Raw genomic sequence first — 22,974 nt, forward strand, 5'->3', positions numbered from 1 at the left:
AGTCTGGCCACCCCACCCCCATCCACGCCTCCCCCAGTCTACTTCCCCAACCCTGGATTCTCTTCTAGAGTCTTGGGCTCAAGTAGGCTATATTGGGGCTGGTGGGAGAGTCCTCACTTTGCTCTGTTTTGGGTCTGGGTAGTGATGGGGTGCCAGGCCACCCACTACCCTAAAACCCGCCTCATCCTGACCTGCAAAATTGGTGGGAAGATGGTAACAGTCTTGGAAGGAGGCACAAGAGAGACTTGAAGGAGAGAAGTGGGACAGGAATACGCGGTAGACACAGTTACAGGCAGAGACGGACACAGTGAGACAGCCAGCCCCAGAGACAGAACCCACAGGAGAGGAGCGCCCAGAGGTGAGGAGAGGCAGAGAGGTCGGGGCAGCGGGTCCTGCGCGGCTTGTGGAAAATCACTTCCCCATCCCAGCCTCAGCCTCCTCCTCTGTACAATGGGGGCGACCCATGCTGCCTCCTGTTGGAATGATGGGGTCCCAATCAGTGATTTCCTGCATATCCTGGGCAGCCCAGGGACCTAGGAAATGACAAGCGTAGTCCTAGTAGATCCCCTCCTTTCACCCCTCCTGACTGAGGACTTCCCATGAACCGGGCACACTCTAGGACCCAGGGGTGCAGCACTGAGCCGCCCAGGCCGCCCCTCGACCCCGTGAAGTTGCCTTGTCTGGCACTATCGCTGTGGTTGTGGCTGCTGTTGCTTTAGAGACATAGAAGCAGGGATTTCAGCGCAGACATTTCCAGTCCAGGCAGGAGGTTCTTAGCTGGAGAGAAGGGTCTAGAGTTCCCGCTGGGCTTGGCTTCTCAGGACCCAACATGTCTGTGTATAAAATGAGCATGAGAGACTCTCCTGTGTGCCAGGCAGTGGGAAGGCAGGGCTGGAGGGGCGGTGGCACGAGGAGCCTTCTCTGCTGTGAGTTTATTATTGTTAAACGGTCCCTCTTATTATCAGCTCGTAGGAGGGGCAGTGCACCCGGCCTGGTTGATGGAGGGGATCAGGGCCCCCAAGAAGAGGTGCCACTCCCGCTTCGCCAGGCTTGCCCCAGGGCCAGGGTCTGTGCCAGGTGTGGGTGGTGGGTGGGAAGGGGTGGGGTGAGTCATCAAGGCTAGCCCCGCCCTGCTTTTATTTAAGGTCCCCAGCAGTCCCCCGCACCACGGCTGCCTGACCCTGTCCCAGCCATGTCCGTGAGTGCTCCAGGGGCCCAGAGCGGGGCCGAGTAGGGAGGGGGCTGGGGGCTCCTCTTTCAAAGGAGCAAGTGGGCAGTGAGTGCGCCATGGATGGGCCTGGGCTGTGGCCTCTGGGTGACCGCCCTTCCTGATTGTCCCCTCTACCTCTTTGTGGCTTCCTCTGGGTCCCTCTTTGAGGATTTTTCTGTTTTTCTTTGTCGCTCTCCCCATCTGTTTCTCTGTCTCTGGTCTCTTTCCTGCCTCTCTGCCACCCTTTTCTCTTCCACTGATTTCTGCCAGTCTCAGTCCTGGTCGGCTCCTCTGAGGCGTGACCCACCTTCTGCCTCCCTCCTCAGTGTCACTGGCTCACAGTGGCCCCTGCACTCCACTCTTGCAGAACGTCCCCCACAAGTCCTTGCTGCCCGAGGGCATCCGCCCTGGCACGGTGCTGAGAATTCGTGGCTTGGTTCCTCCCAACGCCGGCAGGTGAGACCCCAGGCCCTAGGGGTAAAGGGTACAGGTCTCCAATTTTTGGAGAAAATTTGGGGGCTCAGCCGACCCCCAATTTTTGCAATCCAGAAATAGGGGCCCTAGGCCATCTGTATCCACCAGGCTACGAGTCCGAGGCCATTTCTGACCTCAAATCTGATATATTCACTTATTTGCCCCATGCCTTTGTGGCTGGGGTCCCTAAGTTTCCCTAAGAATTTGAGGTTCCTGGGTAATCTCAGGGTTCCTAGATATAGTCCTATGACTTCCATGTCTGAGTCCCAGGGAACTCTGGGAATACTCCAAGTCCTGCAGACACCTGGACCCTGGGAGTCTTTGCCAAGCCATCCTTTGACTTCCTGGCTAAGGAACTCTGGGCCTTCTGGATTCTGGGGTACCCTGGAAATACTGGGCTTCCTGGTATTCTTCTTTGTCCTGTAGAACCTGAGGGTTCCCTGGGCATCAGGAGCGCCCTGGCCATCACCCAGACCTCTTGGGCAGCTCCCAGGCTCTTTGGAAATGAGGGCACCCTGCCCTAAGCATAGTGACTTTGGTCTGGGCAGGTTTCTGCCAAGGGCCTCATGACATTTTGGCTGCCTTGGGAATCTAAGCTCCCTGGTCATTAGTCAGCCACCTCTCCTTCTGCTGTGTGTGCCTGTCTTCAGGTCCCTGTTAATTTGGGGGTGCTCTGGGAATGGGGAGTCCCATCCCATAAGCCTTTTGAAGGACTTTGGTCTGGGTGGTTTATTTTTTGGTTGTTCGTTCATTTTTTTGTAAGATGGGGTCTTGCTATGTTGCCCAGGCTGGTCTTTAACTTCTGGGCCCAAGTGATCCTCCTTTCTCCACCTCCCAGAGTGCTGGGATTACAGGGTGAGCCACTGCACCCAGCCAACATTTCATTTACTTATTCATTCAAAGTGAATTGTAGACATCAGTATTCCTCACCCTCAACATTTCTTGGTCTGGGTGGTTTCTGAGCCCTGACGGCCACCAACCCCACTTCCAGGTTCCACGTAAACCTGCTGTGCGGGGAGGAGCAGGACTCCGATGCCGCCCTGCATTTCAACCCCCGGCTGGACACGTCGGAGGTGGTCTTCAACAGCAAGGAGCAAGGCTCCTGGGGCCGCGAGGAGCGCGGGCCTGGCGTTCCTTTCCAGCGCGGGCAGCCCTTCGAGGTGCTCATCATCGCGTCCGACGACGGCTTCAAGGTGCGTCTCTGAGACAGGGGCGTGGACGCCAAGACCTAGGTCCCTGGAGCAGTGTTGGGCAAAGCCAGGCTATTGGTGGAAGGCAGGGAGGTTGGGGCGGGGTGAGGGGGGTAGGGAAGGCGTGGCCAAGGCAGACAAGGGTGTCCTTCGACCCTCTCTCTCGCCTAAACAACTCCCACTTGGGTCAGAGAGACAGCAGGGTCAGGAGGAGGCGAGCACCAGCCCAGTGTCCAAGGGGTGGGCGTCCTAGCGGGAAGGCGTGGCCCTGACTCGCCATTCCAGACCCTACTCCCGGTTCATTCCTTCCTGACGCCCTTCCGGGATTTGAGGCAGGGGGAAGAATGGGCTGGAGACAGGGCCCAGGAACTCGTCCTAGCTCAAGGGTTGGGGGGTGGAGGTGGCAGCAGATCCTCCGCCACCCAGACCTTACGCGAATTCACCTCCCTCCTCTGCGCTTTAATAGCGGGTAATGCTCTCGGAATTAAGAATATCCATTACCAAGACTAAAAAAGCCGTTTTTTACTGCGCCACCCAGTAAACTCGTTTGATCCTCACGCAAGAGTTAGAATGAACAATAGCCCCATTTTCCCAGTGGGGAAACTGAGGCCCAGAGGGGATGAGTGATTTTTCCCAAGGCCACCCAGCATGGGCCTCCGGAATCCTCACCACCGAACCTCCCCTGCAGGCCGTGGTTGGGGACGCCCAGTACCACCACTTCCGCCACCGCCTGCCGCTGGCGCGCGTGCGCCTGGTGGAGGTGGGTGGGGACGTGCAGCTGGACTCCGTGAAGATCTTCTGAGCAGAAGCCCAGGCGGGCCCGGGGCCTTGGGTGGCAAATAAAGCGTTAGCCCGCAGCGCGACTGTGTCTGTGTCCCATTCACTGAGATGAGCAAACTGAGGCCCAGAGAGGCCAAGATACTGGCTCGGAGCCTCACAGCGAATCCGATGCGGAGGCGGGTTCTGAGCCTGCCTGTGCTTAGGCCACTTTCTGTCTGCGAAGGCATGAGAGTCGCTATCTGGGAAGGAGTGGGTCTGGGGCGTGTCCTGACGCAGCATTTATGCAAAGCAAGCCAGGCCGAAATGTGGTCGGGCGGATCTGCTGGCGTTTGGGGCGCGGAGGGGTTCACCGCAGTCCTGGTGCCCCCACTGCAGATCTAAGGAGCGCCAACATGGGTCCATCTGCAAAGGGGGCGAATGAGTCCCACCTTTCTGGTCATTCGTGGGCCCCAATCCTACGCGTGGAAAGCGTGTTATAATGTCCCTGGGTCCCGTATCCCCCTGCAGCTCATCTCTCTCACCCTCTTTTCTCCTGGCCTCCCGCCCGCAGAGACGTCCTGGGTGGGGCTGGGAAGCCCGACCTGCGTCTCACGGCTCCCGCTGTTCCCCAGTCGGGACAAGTACCCGCCTGCGCACCCTCGGGACAGACGCGAAGGCAGCGGCCCCGGCTCTGCGGAGCAGCGGGGAGGTCTCGAAGGGCAGCGCGGGGTTTCCGTGACGCAGCGAGCCCCATTCCCGCGCGCCCTCCACTCTCCCCTACGGTCCCGACCCCGGCCCTAGCCCTGGTTACTGTGACAGACGGGGAAGCAGATGCCAAGTGCAGCCCTGGGCCCAGTTTGGCTTTCAGGGTTCAGGGCGTCGCTGGGGCTCCCCTTAATGGCGAGGAGGGGGAGAGGCTGGGCGCACTGTGCGCCCCGAGCCCGCACCCTCGGCGAAGCACCCTGCAGCGGCCGCGGGTCTCAGGTGCGGACAGTGAAGCCAGCCCAGGGCTGCAATCAGAAGCTGCACGTGGGTGCTCGGGGCCGGCTGTTCCGGAACCTTCATCCGGAGCCACGCCTTGATGAGCGCGCCGGGACTTGGGCCTCGTTCCCCGCCTTTGAGCCTCCGACTCCTTGGCGGTCGCCGCCGGCATTGCAGCCTGGACCAAGGCGGACGCAGGAAGCTGGTGTGGTTCCTGGCCTGGCCTGAATCTTATTCTGGAGTCGGGTGGGGACGCCAGGTTCGCTGCAGGGCCCAGGTGCGTTCAGGACCCGGGATTTTCTGCCCCTGCGACCCTCGGGCTGGGCGGTCCCTTCCCGCGTTCGGCCCTGGAGTGGGTGGGCGGCGGTCAGGAGGGAGCCCCGCTCAGGTGAGGAGGCCTGGGAGAGGCCGGATTCTCGTAGTTCTCCGGGGCTCCTGCATGAATGAGTTCGCTCTTATTTCATTTGGCTGTGACGAGTGGTTTCAAAATACTATTTTTTTTTTCGTAAAGATAACATATGCGTGTGGTACATATTTCAAAACATACAGTGAAATGAACATATTATTGGCACAAGTGGTGAATGTGGTTGGGTCTTCGGATTAGATGGTAGCGATCCAGCCGTGTTAATGTACCGATTTTCACCGTGCCCGACAGTGTACATGTGGGAACCTGTCCCTGTTTGTGGAAAACATAGTTAGATATTTGGAGGTGCCGCATGTTTGCGACTTATTCTCAAATGGTTTGCCGAAAATGGAGATTTGGAGCTGGGCGCGATGCCTCAGGCCTGTAATCCCAGCATTTTGGAAGGCTGATGTCAGAGCCTCGCTTGAGGCCAGGTGTGTGAGACCAGCCTTGATAATATAGCAACAGCCCGATCACTACAGAAAATTGAAATATATAACAAAAGGAGATTTATACTTTTTTTTGTATGTTTGTCATTTATAAATAAACGCGTATATATGTATATGCACATATATGTACACATACATCTATCCTCTTTACTGGCAGAATACTGCTGTTTCCCTGGTCTTCATTTCATGTGTATCTTTCAGAAAATCCCCTGTGGACCTCTGCACATATGCACGGATAGTTTCTTCCCCTCCTTGCATAAATGGTAGCACCCTCCACCCGCTGTACCGTGTTCGTGGCTTAGGAACGTGAGTCCCAGCAACATTCCCTGAGTTCCTTCTGTGTGGAGCCACTGCGCTAACCATTCCTTCAATCCCCCATACAACCTTTTGAAGGAGATCCTCTATGCATGGTTTCCCAATGAGGAATTTGATGGCAACGAAAGTTGAGTGACTTGGTTCAAGGTCGCACGCACATCAGGTAGATGGTGGACCCAAGTGAATGTGATTCCTCTCCTTAGGGTCTTAGCCTCTGGAAATTACATTTTGTTTGCTTTCATTTATTACTTTATACTTATGTGTGTGTGTGTGGGGGTGTGTATCTCTCTTTTTTTTTTTTTTTTGAGGTGGAGCCTTGCTCTGTCGCCCAGGCTGGAGTGCAGCGATGCTATCTCCGCGCACTGCAAGCTCGGCCTCCAGGGTTCACGCCATTCTCCTGCCTCAGCCTCCTCAGTAGCTGGGAATATAGGCACCCACCACCGCATCTGGCTAATTTTTTGTATTTTTAGTAGAGATGGGGTTTCACCATGTTAGCCAGGATGGTCTCCATCTCTTGACCCCGTGATCCACCCGCTTTGGCCTCCCAAAGTGCTGGGATTACAGACGTGAGCCACTGCACTGGCCTTTTTTTTTTTTTTTTTTTTGAGAGAGTCTTGCTGTATCACCCAGGCTAGAATGCAGGGGTGCAATCTTGGCTCACTGCAACCTCCACTTCCCGGGTTCAAGCGATTCTCCTGTCTCATCCTCCCGAGTAGTTGGGATTACATTTGTGTGCACCATGCCTGGCTAATTTTTGTATTTTTAGTAGAAACAGGGTTTCACCATGTTGGTCAGGCTGGTCTTGAACTCCTGACCTCAGGTGATCCACCCACCTCAGCCTCCCAAAGTGCAGGGATTACAGTTGTGAGCCACTGCAGCCAGCCACTTTTTATATATTTTTCAAAGACAACATCTTGCTCTATCACACCCAGGCTGGAGTGCAGTGGCATGATCCCAGCTCACTGAAGCCTCGACTTTCAAGGCTCAAGCAATCCTCCTGACTCAGCCTCCAAAGGAGCTGGGACTGCAGGCACGCACCACCATTCCTGGCTAATTTTTAAAATTTTTTTTGTAGGGACAGGGTCACTCAACCTTTGGGGGCATCAAATTCCTCACTGGGAAGTTTCCCAATTGGGAACTCAAGGAAGGGTTGGCACAGTGGCTACACACAGTAGGAACTCCTAGACTCAAGCAGTCCTCCTGCCTCAGCCTCCCAAAGTGCTAGGAACACAGGCGTGAGCCACCTCACCTAGCCTTGGTGGTGTTTTTTGTTTTTTTGTTTTTGTTTTTGTTGTTTTTTTGAGACAGAGTCTCGCTCTATTGCCCAGGCTGGAGTTCAGTGGCACAGTCTCGGCTCACTGCAAGCTCTGCCTCCTGGGTTCACGCCATTCTCCTGCCTCAGTGTCCCAAGTAGCTGGAACTACAGGCGCCCGTCAACCTTGGTGTTTTTAATATCAACTTCATTAATATGTCATTTACATACAGTAAAATAATTCTTCCTTTTAAACTGTACAGTTTTAAAAGGGTGGCTCACGCCTGTAATCCCAGCCCTTTGGAAGGCCGAGGCAAGTGGATCACCTGAGGTCAGGAGTTCGAGACCAGCCTGGCCAACATGGTGAAACCCTGTGTCTACTAAAAATACAAAAATTAGCTGGGCGTGGTGGCGCACACCTGTAATCCCAGCTACTACAGGACTGAGGCAGGAGGATCGCTTGAACCTGGGAGGCAGAGGTTGCAGTGACCCGAGATGGTGCCACTGCACTCCAGCCTGGGCAACAGAGTGAGACTCCATCTCAAAAAAATAAATACAAAAATTTTTAAAAAGTGTACATTTCTGTGAATTTAAACAAAGATACCCATTGTGTGGCCACCATGATCAAGGTACAGTCTAATTGTGAGATTTCCTCACCCCTCTCAGCCACACCCCTGGTGCCTGGGTGGTGACCACTCATCCGCTCTCAAGCTTCTTAAATTACTTTTTCCCTGCTCTAAAACTAGGTGGAGGCTGGGAGCGGTGGCCCTCGCCTGTAATTCCAGTACTTTGGGAGGCTGAGGTGCGTGGATCACCTGAGGTCAGGAGTTCAAGACCAGCCTGGCCAACATGGTGAAAACCTGTCTCTACTGAAAATACAAAAATTATTTGGGCATGGTGGTGCATGCCTCTAGTCCCAGCTACTTGGGAGGCTGAGGCAGGAGACTCGCTTGAACTTGGGAGGCAGAGGTTGCAGGGAGTCGAGATCATGGCACTGCACTCCAGCCTGGGGGACAGAGCAAGACTCTGTCTCTAAATAAATAAATAAATAAGTAGATAAATTTGGGTAGAAAAGTATAGTACTCTTTTTGTAAAAGTCTGGCTACTTCTGCTTAGCATACATAATGTTTTAGGTTCATTCATGTGTTTTCTTCATGTAGTTCATTTCTTTGGGTTGTAATCTACTGTGTGAACCTGAGTTTGCTGATCTGTTCACGTGTTGATGGACACGTGAGTTGTTGCCAGTGTGGTTGTTTATGAATAAAGATTGTATGAAAAGTCTTTGATGTTTTGGCCAGGCGCGGTGGCTCAAGCTTGTAATCCCAGCACTTTGGGAGGCTGAGACGGGCGGATCACGAGGTCAGGAGATCGAGACCATCCTGGCTAACACGGTGAAACCTCGTCTCTACTAAAAAATACAAAAAACTAGCCGGGCAAGGTGGGGGGCGCCTGTAGTCCCAGCTACTCGGGAGGCTGAGGCAGGAAAATGGCGTGAACCCGGGAGGCGGAGCTTGCAGTGAGCCGAGATCTGGCCACTGCACTCCAGCCTGGGTGACAGAGCAAGACTCCGTCTCAAAAAAAAAAAACAAAAAAACAGACAAGTCTTTGATGTTTTTATTTCTTTTGGGTCAATACCCAGGAGTATACCTGTGTCATATAAGTGTACGTTTAAGTTTATTTATTTATTATTATTATTTGAGCCAGGGTCTCTCTCTGTCACTGAGGCTGGAATGCAGTGGCACCACCATAGCTCACTGCAGCCTCCAACTTGGCTCAAGCAATCCTCCTGCCTCAGCCTCTAGAGTAGCTGGGACTGTGGGTGTGTGCCACTATGCCTAGCTAAGTTTAATTTAATTAACTAATTATTTTTTATTTATTTATTTTTTTGAGACGGAGTCTTGCTCTGTCACCAGGCTGGAGTACAGTGGCACGATCTCGGGTCACTGCAACAACCTCTGACTCCCTGGTTCAAGCGATTCTCCTGTCTCAGCCTCCTGAGTAGCTGGAATTACAGGTGTGCGCCACCACACCCGGCTAATTTTTGTATTTTTAGTAGAGACAGGGTTTCACCATGTTAGCCAGGATGGTCTCGATCTCCTGACCTAGTGATCCACCTGCCTCCGCCTCCCAAAGTGCTGGGATTATAGGCGTGAGCCACCGCGCCCAGCCTATGCCTGGCTAATTTTTGTGTTTTTAGTAGAGGCAGGGTTTCACCATATTGGCCAGGCTGGTCTTGAATTTCTGACCTCAGGTTATCCACTTGCCTCAGCCTCCCAAAGTGCTGGGATTACAGGCATGAGCTACCACGCCCAGCCTAATTTTTAAATTTTTTTTTTTAGGGGCAGGGTCTCACTGTATTCTCCAGGTTGGTCTCAAACTCCTGGGCTCAAGCAGTCCTCCTACCTCAGCCTCTCAAGATGGTGTGATTACAGGCACGAGTCACTTTGCCCCGCCCAATATGCTTACCTTTATAAGAAACTTCAGGCCGGGCGCGGTGGCTCACGCCTGTAATCCCAGCACTTTGGGAGGCCGAGACCGGCGGATCACAAGGTCAGGAGATTGAGACCATCCTGGCTAACACCGTGAAACCCCGTCTCTACTAAAAATACAAAAAAATTAGCCGGGCATAGTGGCGGGCGCCTGTAGTCCTAGCTACTCGGGAGGCTGAGGCAGGAGAATGGCATGAACCCCAGAGGCGGAGCTTGCAGTGAGCCGAGATCGGGCCACCGCACTCCAGCCTGGGTGACTGAGCAAGACTGCGTCTCAAAAAAAAAAGAAAAAAGTCTAATTGGGATGACATTCATTTTATCAGTTATTTTTTCTGTTATGTTGTGTGCTTTTGTGACCTACTTAAATCTTTGCTTAAGAAAGCTTCATGAGAAACATTTATCACAAAGATTTCTTTTTATGTTTTATTGTGGAAAGTTTATAGTTTTAGCATTTAAGTTTAGTTTTTTAACTTTATTTATTTATTTATTTTGAGATGGAATTTCACTCTTGTCACCTAGGCTGGAGTGCAGTGGCACGATCTTGGCTCACTGCAACCTCTACCTCCCGGGTTCAAGCGATTCTCCTGCCTCAGCCCCCTGAGTGTCTGGGACTACAGGCGCCCGCCACCACGCCCGGCTAATTTTTGTATTTTTAATAGAGACAGGGTTTCACCATGTTGGCCAGGCTGTTCTTGAACTCCTGACCTCAGGTGATCCACCCACCTCGGCCTCCCAAAGTGCTGGGATTACAGGAGTGAGTCACGTCAGGCGGCCTAACTTTAGTTAATTTTTGTCTCATTAGTTAACACATTGTTTCTAGTTAATTTTTAGTTATTTTTAGTTAATTTTTGTGTGTGGTACAAGTTAAGGATCAAGGTTCTTTTCTCACTCTATAGATGTCCAGTTATTTCACCCCATTTGTTGAAGTGACTTATCTTTTCTCCTCATTGATTTATATTGGCAGTTTTGTTAAAAATTAATTGACCATTTTTGTTGTTTTAAATCTGCAGTTAATCATTCTTCTGATTCCTTATTTTATGTATCTATCTTTATCTTGATAGCGTATTCCTGATTACTGTAGCTTTATAGTGGGTCTTTCTCTCTCTCTCTTTTTTTTTTTTTTTTTTTTAAGACGGAGTCTCTCTCTGTCACCCAGGCTGGAGTGCAGTGGCACGATCACGGCTCATGGCAACCTCTGCCTCCTGAGTTCAAGCAATTCTCCTGCCTCAGCCTCCCGAGTAGCTGGGATTACAGGTGCCCACCACCACGCCCTGCTACTTTTTGTATTTTTAGCAGAGATGGGGTTTCACCATGTTGGTCAGGCTGGTCTTGAGCTCCTGACCTCAGGTAATCTGCCCACCTCAGCCTCCCAAAGTGCTGGCATTATAGGCAAGAGCCACTGCGTCCGGCCTTTTTTTTCTTTTTTTGAGACAGGTTCTCACTCTGTTTCCCAAGCTGGAACGCAGTGGTGCAATCACAGCTCACTGCAGTCTCAGCCTCCTGGGCTCACCCGCCTAAGTAGCTGGGACTACAGGCACATGCCACCACGCCCAGCTAATGTCTGTACTTTTTGGAGAGACACGGTCTCACCACGTTGCCCAGGCTGGTCTGGAATTCCTGGGCTCAAGCCATCCACCCACCTTGGCCTCCCAAAGTGAATAGTGAGTCTTCTTCTTCTTCTCTTCTTTTTTTTTTTTTTTTTTGAGACGGAGTCTTGCTCAGTCGCCCAGGCTGGAGTGCATCTCGGCTCACTGCAAGCTCCGCCTCCCGGGTTCATGCCATTCTCCTGCCTCAGCCTCCCAAGTAGCTGGGACTACAGGCACCCGCCACTATGCCCGGCTATTTTTTTTTTTTTTTGTACTTTTAGTAGAGACGGGGTTTCACCTTGTTAGCCAGGATGGTCTTGATCTCCTGACCTCGTGATCCGCCCATCTCGGCCTCCCAAAGTGCTGGGATTACAGGCGTGAGCCACCGCGCCCGGCCAAATAGTGAGTCTTAAAGTCACGTTATATGTGTTGCAACTTTGTTCTCCTTTCTCAAAATTGTTTTTTTATTCTATGTCATTTTCATTTTTCAATACATTTCAGTGGATAATTGTACAAAGATTTTATCTGTGTTTCCATTTTGTTTTTAAGTCAGTTTTGGTAATTTGTGTCTCTCTAGGGATTTGTTCATTTCATCTAAATTGCCTAATTAGTTGACCTAAATCTGTTCATAATACTCCCCTATGATTTTTTAAAATTTGTGACCATGTTAATGTTTTTCCCTCCTTCATTCTTTTTTTTTTTTTTTTTTTTTTTTTTTTTGAGACGGAGTCTCGCTCTGTCGCCCAGGCTGGGGTGCAGTGGCCGGATCTCAGCTCACTGCAAGCTCCGCCTCCCGGGTTTACGCCATTCTCCTGCCTCAGCCTCCCTAGTAGCTGGGACTACAGGCGCCCACCACCTCGCCCGGCTAGTTTTTTTGCACTTTTTAGTAGAGACGGGGTTTCACCGTGTTAGCCAGGATGGTCTCGATCTCCTGACCTCGTGATCCGCCCGTCTCGGCCTCCCAAAGTGCTGGGATTACAGGCTTGAGCCACCGCGCCCGGCCCCCTCCTTCATTCTTGATTTTGGTAATTGACAGCTTCTGTCTTATTTTTCTTATTCTTTCGTTGAACTTTTCAATGAGCTAACTGATTTCATCAAAAACCAGTGTACTAGTTTTGTTGATCTTTTTTTTTCTTTTTGAGACAGAGTCTCGCTCTGTCCCCCGGGCTGGAGTGCAGTGGCGCAATCTTGGCTCACTGCAAGCTCCGCCTCCTGGGTTCAAGCGATTCTCCTACCTCAGCCTCCCGAGTAGCTGGGACTACAGGCACCCGCCACCACGCCCGGCTAATTTTTATATTTTTAGCAGAGACGGAGGTTCACTGTGTTTGCCAGGGTGGTCCCAATCTCGTGACCTCGGGATCTGCCCGTCTTGGCCTCTCGAAGTGCTGGGATTACAGGCGTGAGCCACCATGCCCGGCCCTTTTTTTTTTTTTTATTGAGACAGAGTCTCACTCTGTCGCCAAAGGCTAGAGTGCAGTGGCACGATCTTGGCTCACAGCAACCTCCACCTCTGGGTTTAAGAGATTCTCCTGCCTCAGCCTCCTTAGCTGGGATTACAGGTATGCACCACCATGCCCAGCTAATTTTTATATTTTTAATAGAGATGGGGTTTCACCATGTTGGCCAGACTGGTCTCTAACTCCTGACCTCAGGTGATCCACCCGCCTCGGCCTCCCAAAGTGCTGGGATTACCGGTGTGAGCCACTGCACCCAGCCCAATTTTGTTGATCTTTTCTTTTCTTTTTTTGAGACAAGAGTCTCACTCTGTCACCCAGGCTGGAGTGCAGTGGCTCGATCTTGACTCACTGCAATCTCCACCTCCCGGATTCAAGTGACTCTCCTGCCTCAGCCTCCCGAGTAGCTGGGACTACAGGCAGGTGCCACCACACCTGGCTAATTTTTGTATTTTCAGTAGAGATGGGGTTTTGCCACGTTGGCCGAGCTGGTCTCAAACTCCAGATCTCAGGTGGTCCACCTGCCTCAGTCTCCTAATATGCTGGGATTACGGGCGTGAGCCACCGTGCCCAGCCCAATCCTCTCTCTCTCTCTTTTTTTTTTTTTTTGAGATGGAGTCTTGCTCTGTTGCCCAGGCTGGAGTGCAGTAGCATGATCTCGGCTCACTGCAACCTCTGCCTCCCGGGTTCAAGTGATTCTGCTGCCTCAGCCTCCCGAGTAGCTGGGAATACAGGTGCCCATGCCTGGCTAATTTGTATTTTTAGTAGAGACGGGGTTTCAACCATATTGGCCAGGCTGGTCTTGAACTCCTGACCTTGTGATCTGCCCGTCTCAGCCTCCCAAAGTGTTGGGACTACAGGCATGTGCCACTGCGCCCGGCTTCTCCCTATCTCTTAAAAACAAAACAACAACAACAACAACAAAAAAAAAACAGAGGAGACTGAGGCAAAGCAAAGTTTTAAATTTTTAAATAATAACAGTAATTATTATTATTATTATTATTTCGAGAGAAGGTCTCACTCCGTTGCCCAGGCTGGAGTGCAGTGGTGCAGTCTCAGCTCACTGCAACCCCCGCTTCCCGTCCTCAAGCCATCCTCCCACCTGAGCCTCCAGAGTAGCTGGAACTACAGTCACACACCACCATGCCCAGCTAATTTTTGTATTTTTTCTAGAGACGAGTTTCACCACATTGCCCAGGCTGATTTCAAACTCCTGCACTCTAGGGGTCTGCCTGGGTCGGCCTCCCAAAGTGCTGGCATTACAGGTGTAAGCCACCATGCCCAGTCAAGGGGAAGTTTTTAAAGGCAAAATGAGGAGGATTACATACATTGTTTTGAATCAATTATCCTTGGCTACAAGACTTGATAACAAAGGTGGCATCAGTTCAAGGTTGGACAGGCAGTTACTGAACAAAAGTACTTTCTGTGTAACGTTGCTGCGGACTTTGTGCGAGGTTGTGGTTTTTGGAGAGTCTTTCGCAATCTTTCCTATCAGGCATTTGTGCATGAGCACCCTCCTTTCATGACCTTCCCCGGTGCCTTTATTTATGTATTTATTTATTTATTTATTTTGAGACAGAGTTTCACTCTTGTCCAGGCTGGAGTGCAATGGTGCGATCTCTGCAACCTCTGCCTCCTGGGTTCAAGTAATTCTCCTACCTCAGCCTCCTGAGTATCTGGGATTATAGGCGCCCACCATCAGTCCCGGCTAATTTTGTGTATTTTTAGTAGAGACAGGGTTTCACCATGTTGGCCAGGCTGGTCTCCAACACTGGACCTCAGGTGATCCACCTACCTCGGCCTCCCAAAGTGCTAGGATTACAGGCGTGAGCCACCACACCTGGCCCAGTCTCTGGTTTTCTATATGGTCATCCATATGGTCTTAAGTTCTAAGAAATGCATGGCTAAGCAATTTCGTCAGGGTGTGAGCATCATAGAGTGACTTATGCAAACTTAGGTGGTACAGCCCACCCCAGCCCTAGGCTGTATGAAGTAGCCTATAGCTCATAAGCTACAAGCATGCACAGCATTTAACTGTACTGAACACAGTGGGCAACTGTAACACAATGGTAAGTATTCATGTATATAAACATATCTAAATATTAAAAAGGTACAGTAAAACTAAGGTATAAAAGATGACAGATGGGCCAGGCACCCCAATTCATTCCTGTAATCCTAGCACTTTGGGAGGCTGAGGTGGGCGGATCACTTGAGGTCAGAAGTTCGAAACCAGCCTGGCCAACGTGGTGAAACCGCGTCTCTGCTAAAAATACAAAGAAGTTTGGGCCAGGCACGGTGACTCACACATGGTGGCTCACAGGCATGATAGCGCCACCATGCCTGGCTAATTTTTGTATTTTTAATAGAGACGGGGTTTCCATGTTGACCAGGCTGGTCTTGAACTGACCTCAGGTGATCCCCCTCACCTCAGCCTCCCAAGGTGCTGGGATTACAGGCGTGAGCCACTGCGCCTGGCATTTTTTATGTTTTTTTTTTTGGGGGGGTGCGGTGTTAATCCCAGCACCTTGGGAGGCCGATGAGGACGGATCACGAAGTCAGGAGTTCGAGACCATCCTGGCTAGCATGGTGAAACCCCGTCTCTACTAAAAACACAAAATTTAGCCAGGCATGGTGTCGTGTGCCTGTAATCCCAGCTACTTGGGAGGCTGAGGCAGAAGAATCACTTGAACCTGGGAGGTGGGGGTTGCAGTGAGCCAAGATCATGCCACTGCACTCAAGCCTGGACAATAGATAGAGACTCTCTGAAAACAAAACAAAACAAAGCAAAAACAAAGAAGTTAGCCAGGTGTGGTGGTGGATGCCTGTAATCCCAGCTACTTGGGAGGCTGAGGCAGGAGGATCGCTTGAACCCGGGAGGTGGAGGTTGCCGTGAGCGGAGATCATGCCACTGTAGTCCAGCCTGGGTGACAGAGTGAGACTCCATCTCAGAAAATAAATAAATAAAAGATGACAAGTTGTACACCTATATGGGACACTTACCGTGAATGGAGCTTGCAGGACTGCACATTGCTCCAGGTGTCAATGAGTGAGTGGTGAGTGAATGTGAAGGCTAGGACAGTACTGTATACTACCGTAGACTTCATAAGCACTGTACTCTTAGGCTACCCTAAATTAAAAAAAAAAAAAAAAAGGAATTGTGCTACAACATTGTGATGACTGCAGCATCACTAGGTGATAGGAGTTGTTCGGCTTCATTGTAATTTTATGGAGCATTGTTGCATGTGTGGTCCATCACTGACTGAAACGTCGTTACGCAGCACCTGACTGTGTATGTTACATAGTCAGGGATACAGGCCAGGTGTGGTGGCTCACGCCTGGAATCCCAGCATTTTGGGAGGCCGAGGTGGGATGACCGCTAGAGGCCAGGAGTTTGAGACCAGCCTGGGCAACATAGTGAGACCTTGTCTCTACAAAAAACAAAAACAAAATTGAAAATTATCCAGGTGTGGTGGTGCATACCTGTAGTCCCAGCTATTAGGGAAGGTGAGGCACGGGGATTGCTTGAGACTGGGAGTCTGAGGTTACAATGGGTTATGATCATGCCACTGCACTCCAACCTGAGTGACAGAGCAAGAGCATGTCTCTAAAAAAATACAGTGCTGTATAACTTTTTTTTTTTTTAGATGGAATCTTACTCTGCTACTCAGGCTGGAATGCAGTGGCACAATCTCGGCTCACTGCAACCTCCACCACCTGGGTTCAAGCCATTCTCCTGCCTCAGCCTCCTGAATACCTAGGACTACAGGCACCTGCCATCGTGCCTGGTTAAGTTTTGTATTTTTGTAGAGATAGGGTTTCACCATGTTGACCATGCTGGTCTCAAATTCCTGACCTCAAGTGATCCTCCCGCCTCGGCCTCCCAAAGTGCTGGGTTACAGGCGTGAGCCACCATGCCTAGCTTTATAACCTTTACTTTAAACAATTTTATATATATGTGTGTGTGTGTGTGTATATGTGTGTTTACAATTTTATTTGTCTGTTTATTTCTTTTAAGACAGTCTTGTTCTGTCACACAGGCCAGAGTGCAGTGGCACAATCACAGCTCACTGTAGCTCCAACCTCCCAGGTTCCAGCAATCCTCCCACCTCAGCCTCCTGAACAGCTGGGACGGGACTATAGGTGTGCACCACTATGCCTGGCTAATTTTGGGGCTTTCACCATGTTGCCCAGGCTGGTCTTGAATTCCTGAGCTCAAGCAATCCACCTACCTTGGCCTGTCAAATTGCTGAGATTACAGATTTGAGCCACCATTCCCGTCCTTATGTGTTTTTTTTTTTTTTTTTTGAGATGGAGTCTGGCTCTGTCGCCCAGGCTGGAGTATAGTGGCGCAACCTCGGCTCACTGCAAGCTCCGCCTCCCGGGTTCACGCCATTCTCCTGCCTCAGCCTCCCGAGTAGCTGGGACTACAGGCGTCCGCCACCTCGCCCGGCTAATTTTTTGTATTTTTAGTAGAGACGGGGTTTCACCGTGTTAGCCAGGATGGTCTCGATCTCCTGACCTCGTGATTTGCCCGCCTCGGCCTTCCAAAGGGCTGTGATTACAGACGTGAGCCACCGCTCCCGGTCCCCAAGCCTTATATTTTAAAAGAAATTAAAAGAAGAAAAGAGGCCGGACGCGGTGGCTCAAGCCTGTAATCCCAGCACTTTGGGAGGCCGAGATGGGCGGATCACGAGGTCAGGAGATGGAGACCATCCTGGCTAACATGGTGAAACCCCGTCTCTACTAAAAAATACAAAAAACTAGCCGGGCAAGGTGGCGGGCGCCTGTAGTCCCAGCTACTCGGGAGGCTGAGGCGGGAGAATGGCGTAAACCCGGGAGGCGGAGCTTGCAGTGAGCTGAGATCAGGCCATTGCACTCCAGCCTGGGCGACAGAGCGAGACTCTGTCTCAAAAAAAAAAAAAAAAAAGAAGAAAAGAAAAATGCATTTCTGGGGCTCTTCATTTCTTCCTGTGGATTTGGGTTTCTGTCTGCTGCCATTTTCAGTGTGAGGGGTTTCCTTGAGTATTCCCTGTGTTTAGGTATATGCTAGCCAGGAATTCTCTTTCTTTTTGTTTATCTGGGAATGATTTTCTTTTGCCTTTTGTTCTGAAGTATAGTTTTGTTGAATATAGAATTATCGGTTGACAGCTTTATTTTTCTGTCAGTGTTTTGAGTAAATCATTCATCTGCCTTCTGGCCTCCACTGTTCCTAGGAGAATCTAGCCGTTAGTTCTATTGTTCCCCGGTACATAATGAGCTGTTTTTCACTTGCTCCTTTAAAATTTTCCATTTTCCTGGCGCGATGGCTCACGCCTGTAATCCTGATACTTTAGGAGGCAGAGTTCAGGAGTTCAAGATAAGCCTGGCCAACATGGTGAAACCCCGTTTGTACTAAATATACAAAAATCAGCCAGGCAAGCCTGGCACAGTGGCTCACGCCTGTAATCCCAGCACTTTGGGAGGCCGAGGCGGGTGGATCATGAGGTCAGGAGATCAAGACCATCCTGGCTAACAGTGAAACCCTGTCTCTACTAAAAATACAAAAAATTAGCCAGGCGAGGTGGCGGCCTGTAGTCCTAGCTACTCAGGATGTTGAGGCAGGAGAATGTCGTGAACCCGGGAGGCGGAGCTTGCAGTGAGCCAAAATCGCACCACTGCACTCCAGTCTGGGCCACAGAGGGAGACTCTGTCTCAAAAAAAAAAGAAAAAAAAATTAGCCGGGCGTGGTGGTGTGTGCCTGTGTGCCCACTCACTCAGGGGGCTGAGGTGGGAGGGTCTCTTGAGTCCAGGAGTTGGAGGCTGCAGTGAGCCGTGATCATGCCACTGCACTCCAGCCTGGGTGACAGAGTGAGACCTTGTCTCAAAAAAAAAAAGCCCATTTTGAATTGTTTTCAGCAGTTTGACTATGATGAATCTAGGTATGGCTCTTTGTATTTATATTTCTTGGAGTTTGTTGAGCTTCTTGAATCCATAAATTAACGTTTACAACAAGTTTGATAAGTTTCCAGCCATTAATGCTTCAAAAAATTTTCTACTCCTTCCTCTCCTTTCCCCAGAGTCCTATTATACATATGTTTGTTTGCTTGATGTTATTCAGCTGGTCTCAGAGGCTCTTTTCTTTTTTCTTTTTTTTTTTTTGAGACAGAGTTTCGCTCTGTTGCCCAGGCTGGAGTGCAGTGGCGCGATCTCAGCTCACTGCAACCTCTGCCTCCAGAGTTCAAGCACTTCTCCTACGTCAGCCTCCCGAGTAGCTGGGACTACAGGTGTACGCCACCACGCCTGGCTAATTTTTGTATTTTTAGTAGAAATGGGGTTTCATCATGTTAGCCAGGCTGGTCTTGAACTCCTGATCTCAGGTGATCTGCCCACTTCGGCCTCCCAAAGAGCTGGGATTACAGGTGTGAGCCACCATGCTCAGCCTTTTATTTTTTAAATTGAGTCTTTGCAAATGTTTGATATATGCTTGAAAATCATGAGTGTATATAGATGTAATGAGTGTGCATATATATTAAATTCACCTTATTCTATTATTCAAAATATCAAATTTTAAAACACTTGATATTTGAAGAATAATGGCAGTTTTAAATTACCCATGACCACTGCTGTGTTTCTGTGTATTTTTCCTTTTGTTTCTAATAGTTTAATAAATGATCACTTTTTTTTTTTGAGATGGAGTCTCACTCTGTCACCCAGGCTGGAGGGCAGTGGCTCACTGCAACCTCTGCCTCCCAGGTTCAAGTGATTCTCCTGCCTCTGCCTCCCAGGTTCAAGTGATTCTCCTGCCACACGCCACCATGCCTGGCTCATTGTTTTTGTATTTTTAGTGGAGCTAGGTTTTACCATGTTGGCCAGGCTAGTTTTGAACTCCTGACCTGGAGTAATCCATCTGCCTGGGCCTCCCAAACTGCTTTGATTACAGGCATGAGCCATTGCTCCCCGTCTTTTATTTATTTATTTATTTATTTATTTATTTAGAGACAGAATCTTGTCCTGTCACCCAGGCTGGAGTGCAGAGGCGCAATCTGGGCTCACTGCAACCTCCACCTCCCAAGTAGCTGAGATTCAAGTGATTCTTGAGCCTCAGCCTCCCAAGTAGCTGAGATTACAGGCGTGCACTACTATGCCTGGCTAATTTTTGTATTTTTAATAGAGACAGGTTTTCACCATGTTGGCCAGGCTGGTCTCAAACTGCTGACCTCAAGTGATCCACCTGCCTCAGCCTCCCAAAGTGCTGGGATTGCAGGCATGAGCCACTGCACCCGTCCAGTCACTTTTCATTCTGGATCATATACTTTATCAATAGAAAATAACTCCTTTTGTCCAAATTAATGCTATATGCTTTAAATCCAGTTTTCTCTAGTATCAAATTTGCCCTGATTTTTGTGTATCTGCTTTTGACTGATACCTATTTCTCATCCTTTTATTTTAAGATTTTGTGTTGTTATCTCTGGAAAGTGTTTTGAAAGCTAAACAGAGTTGAATTTTGTCTGACTTACCCAAGTATGTTTCACACCTTTGCATAATGTTGTTATAACCGATAGGCTTGGTTTTATTTAGGTCATTGTGTGATACTTTCTGCTTTTATTTTCTATGATTCGCTGCATTTTCCTTTGCTTTTTGACCACTGCCAAATAGATCACATTTTCTTTTCTTTTCATTTTAAGCTACTTCAGTGGTTTGAAAGTTGTACATCCGGCCAGGTGCAGTGGCTCAGGCCTATAATCCCAGCACTTTGGGAGGCCAAGATGGGAAGATTGCTTGAGCTCAGGGATTCAAGACCAGTCTTGGCAACAAAGTGAGACTCCATTTCACCAAAAAATCTAAAAATTAGCCGGGTATGGTGGCACAAGCCTGTGGTCCCAGCTACTCAGGAAGCTGAGGCAGGAGGATTGTTTGAGCCCGGGAAGTCAAGGCTGCAGTGAGCCAAGATTGTGCCACCGCACTCCAGCCTAGGCAACAGAGTCAGACCCTGTCTCAGAAACAAAACAAAACAATACAAAAAAAGAAACAGCAAGACAGGGTGCGGTGACTCACGCCTATAGCTGAGGCAGGTGGATCACCTGAGGTCAGGAGTTTGAGACCAGCCTGACCAACATGGTGAAACCCTATCTCTACTAAAAATACAAAAATTAGCCAGCTGTGGGGGTGTGCGCCTGTAATCCCAGCTACTCGGGAGGTTGAGGCAGGAGAATCACTTAAACCTGGGAGGCAGAGATTGTAGTGAGCCAAGATCTCGCCACTGCACTCCAGCCTGGGTGACAAAGGGAGGCTGTCCCAAAAAATCAACCAACCAACAAGCAAACGAAAGAAATAGCAGCCCAGCTCCAAGGAGACACGTGACCGTGGCCTCCCAAAGTGCCGGGATTACAGGCGTGAGCCACCACGCCCAGCCAGAAAGCCTGTTTTGTAACCCACTTTTGGTAGCCATGTATGTGGGTGGCTTGGGCAATATCTGTGGCTCCACTTGGAGGGAAGGAGGCCAGAAGGCTTGAGGGACATCTGAGTGGCATGGAGGTGACAAGGCTCTGGGAAGGCAGCAGACACTCTTGAACGCCAGGGCATGGTCAGCGTCTCGTGCAGTGAGCAGCGACTCTGTCAGGCACTTCTCTGAACACATCCCACATATGAACTCATTCGCTTCCCACAGCAACCCTCCGAGGTAGGCCTGATCATCATCCGCATTGCAGAGATGAGGAAACTGAGCACACAAAAGTTAAGTTATGTGCCCAAAGACACACAGGTGTAGGTGGCAGAGCTGGGATTGGAACCCAGGTGCTCTGGCTCCTAATCCTGGCAGACGGTAAGCACTCCCATATGACTCCCATGGGGCTGGGGAGGGCTTGGCAATCCTACATGAAGAAAACAATTTTTTTTTTTTTGAGATGGAGTCTCACTCTCTCACCCAGGCTGGAGTGCAGTGGTATGATCTCGGCTCACTGCAACCTCCACCTCCCAGGTTCAAGCAATTCTCCTGCCTCATCCTCCTGAGTAGCTGGGACTACAGGTGCGTGCCACCACGCCCGGCTAATTTTTTTGTATTTTTTAGTAGAGATGGGGTTTCACCATGTTGGCCAGGCTGGTCTGGAACTCCTGACCTGCCCGCCTCCACCTCCCAAAGTGCTGGGATTAGAGGCATAGTAAACCACTGCGGCCAGCCTAATTTTTGTATTTTTAATAGAGATGGTGTTTCACCATGTTGGCCAGGCTGGTCTTGAACTCCTGGCCTCAAGTGATCTGCCCACCTCAGCCTCCCAAAGTGCTAGGATTACGGGCATAAGCCACTGCGCCCGGCCCTGTTTGGGGAGGTTTTTTGAGATGGAGTCTTACCCTGTTGCCCAGGCTGGAGTGCAGTGGCACAATCTTGGCTCACTGCAACCTCTGCCTCCCAGATTCAAGCAGTTCTCCTGCCTCAGCCTCCTGAGTAGCTGGGATTACAGGTGCCCACGACCATGCCCAGCTAATTTTTGTATTTTAGGAGAGATGGAGTTTCACTATATTGGCCTGGCTGGTCTCAAAACTCCTGACTTCAGGTGATCCGCCCACCTTGGCCTCCCAAAGTGCCAGGATTACAGGTGTAAGCCACCACGCCCAGTCAGAAAGCCTGTTTTGTAACCCACTTTTGGTAGCCATGTACGTGGATGGCTTGGACAATATCTGTGGGTCCACTTGGAGGGAAGGAGGCCAGAGGCTTGAGGGACATCTGAGCGGCATGGAGGTGACAAGGCTCTGGGGGGGCAGCAGACACCCTCAAGGAGGGTGGAAGGTCTGCTGGGACCAGCACTGCTGAGGTTCTGGCATCTCCAAACCTGTTTCTTCCATTTCCTCCAATGGCTCCAGAGTCCTCTGGGGGAAATACTACTCCACCCAGACCCTGAGTGGCATGGGCCAGGGCAGGGCACCATGGTCACCAGATGGCTCCCAGCACAGGAGAGGTGCAGAGCCCTCCAGGGTCAGCCTCCCTGGGCAAGCAGGCTGAGTCTACCTTGTCAGGGAGGGAGGAGGCGCATCCTGAGGGCTGAGGGGGCATGAGCGGAGGGGAGCTCAGGGTCCCTCGGTGGATGATGGAGGAGCCACATGTGGGTTACAGGGACAGAGAGAAAGATGGAGAGGAAGAGACAGGGAGGCAGACACAAGACACACTGACAGGTTCTGAGGGAGGAGGGGCTGGGGATCTGGACTCCTGGGTCCGAGGGAGGAGGGGCAGGGGATCTGGACTCCTGGGTCCGAGGGAGGAGGGGCTGGGGATCTGGACTCCTGGGTCCGAGGGAGGAGGGGCTGGGGATCTGGACTCCTGGGTCCGAGGGAGGAGGGGCTGGGGATCTGGACTCCTGGGTCTGAGGGAGGAGGGGCTGCGGATCTGGACTCCTGGGTCTGAGGGAGGAGGGGCTGGGGATCTGGACTCCTGGGTCTGA

The 22,974-nt window shown here is 50.7% G+C and overlaps 1 protein-coding gene across 3 annotated transcripts; it reads left to right on the forward strand.

Annotated features, from left to right (window-relative positions):
* Positions 1–1,173: 1,173 nt before the first annotated feature.
* LOC112612877 (galectin-7) lies at positions 1,174–3,737 on the forward strand. Of its 3 annotated transcripts, XM_025367841.1 has the most exons (4): positions 1,174–1,198; positions 1,578–1,666; positions 2,676–2,877; positions 3,563–3,737. In XM_025367841.1, the coding sequence occupies exons 1-4, from the start codon at positions 1,193–1,195 to the stop codon at positions 3,674–3,676; spliced, it is 411 nt and encodes a 136-aa protein (XP_025223626.1). In that variant the 5' UTR covers positions 1,174–1,192; the 3' UTR covers positions 3,677–3,737. The 3 variants fall into 3 exon arrangements, with proteins under 3 accessions (XP_025223626.1, XP_025223627.1, XP_025223625.1); XM_025367842.1 differs by lacking the exon at positions 1,578–1,666 and having other exon boundaries at positions 1,188–1,198; positions 3,563–3,734; XM_025367840.1 differs by lacking the exon at positions 1,174–1,198 and having other exon boundaries at positions 1,246–1,666; positions 3,563–3,731.
* Positions 3,738–22,974: the final 19,237 nt, after the last annotated feature.

The sequence above is a fragment of the Theropithecus gelada genome, chromosome 19 (genome assembly GCF_003255815.1).
Source record: "Theropithecus gelada isolate Dixy chromosome 19, Tgel_1.0, whole genome shotgun sequence".
Taxonomy (NCBI): Eukaryota; Metazoa; Chordata; class Mammalia; order Primates; family Cercopithecidae; genus Theropithecus; species Theropithecus gelada.

Bases quoted from the DNA above. Each gene is read 5' to 3' on its own strand.
- LOC112612877 (XM_025367840.1), top strand. From the start codon at position 1,292: ATGGGCCTGGGCTGTGGCCTCTGGGTGACCGCCCTTCCTGATTGTCCC. The intron at 1,667-2,675 runs GTGAGACCCCAG...CCCCACTTCCAG, and splicing joins GTTCCTCCCAACGCCGGCAG to GTTCCACGTAAACCTGCTGT. The intron at 2,878-3,562 runs GTGCGTCTCTGA...CCTCCCCTGCAG, and splicing joins CGTCCGACGACGGCTTCAAG to GCCGTGGTTGGGGACGCCCA.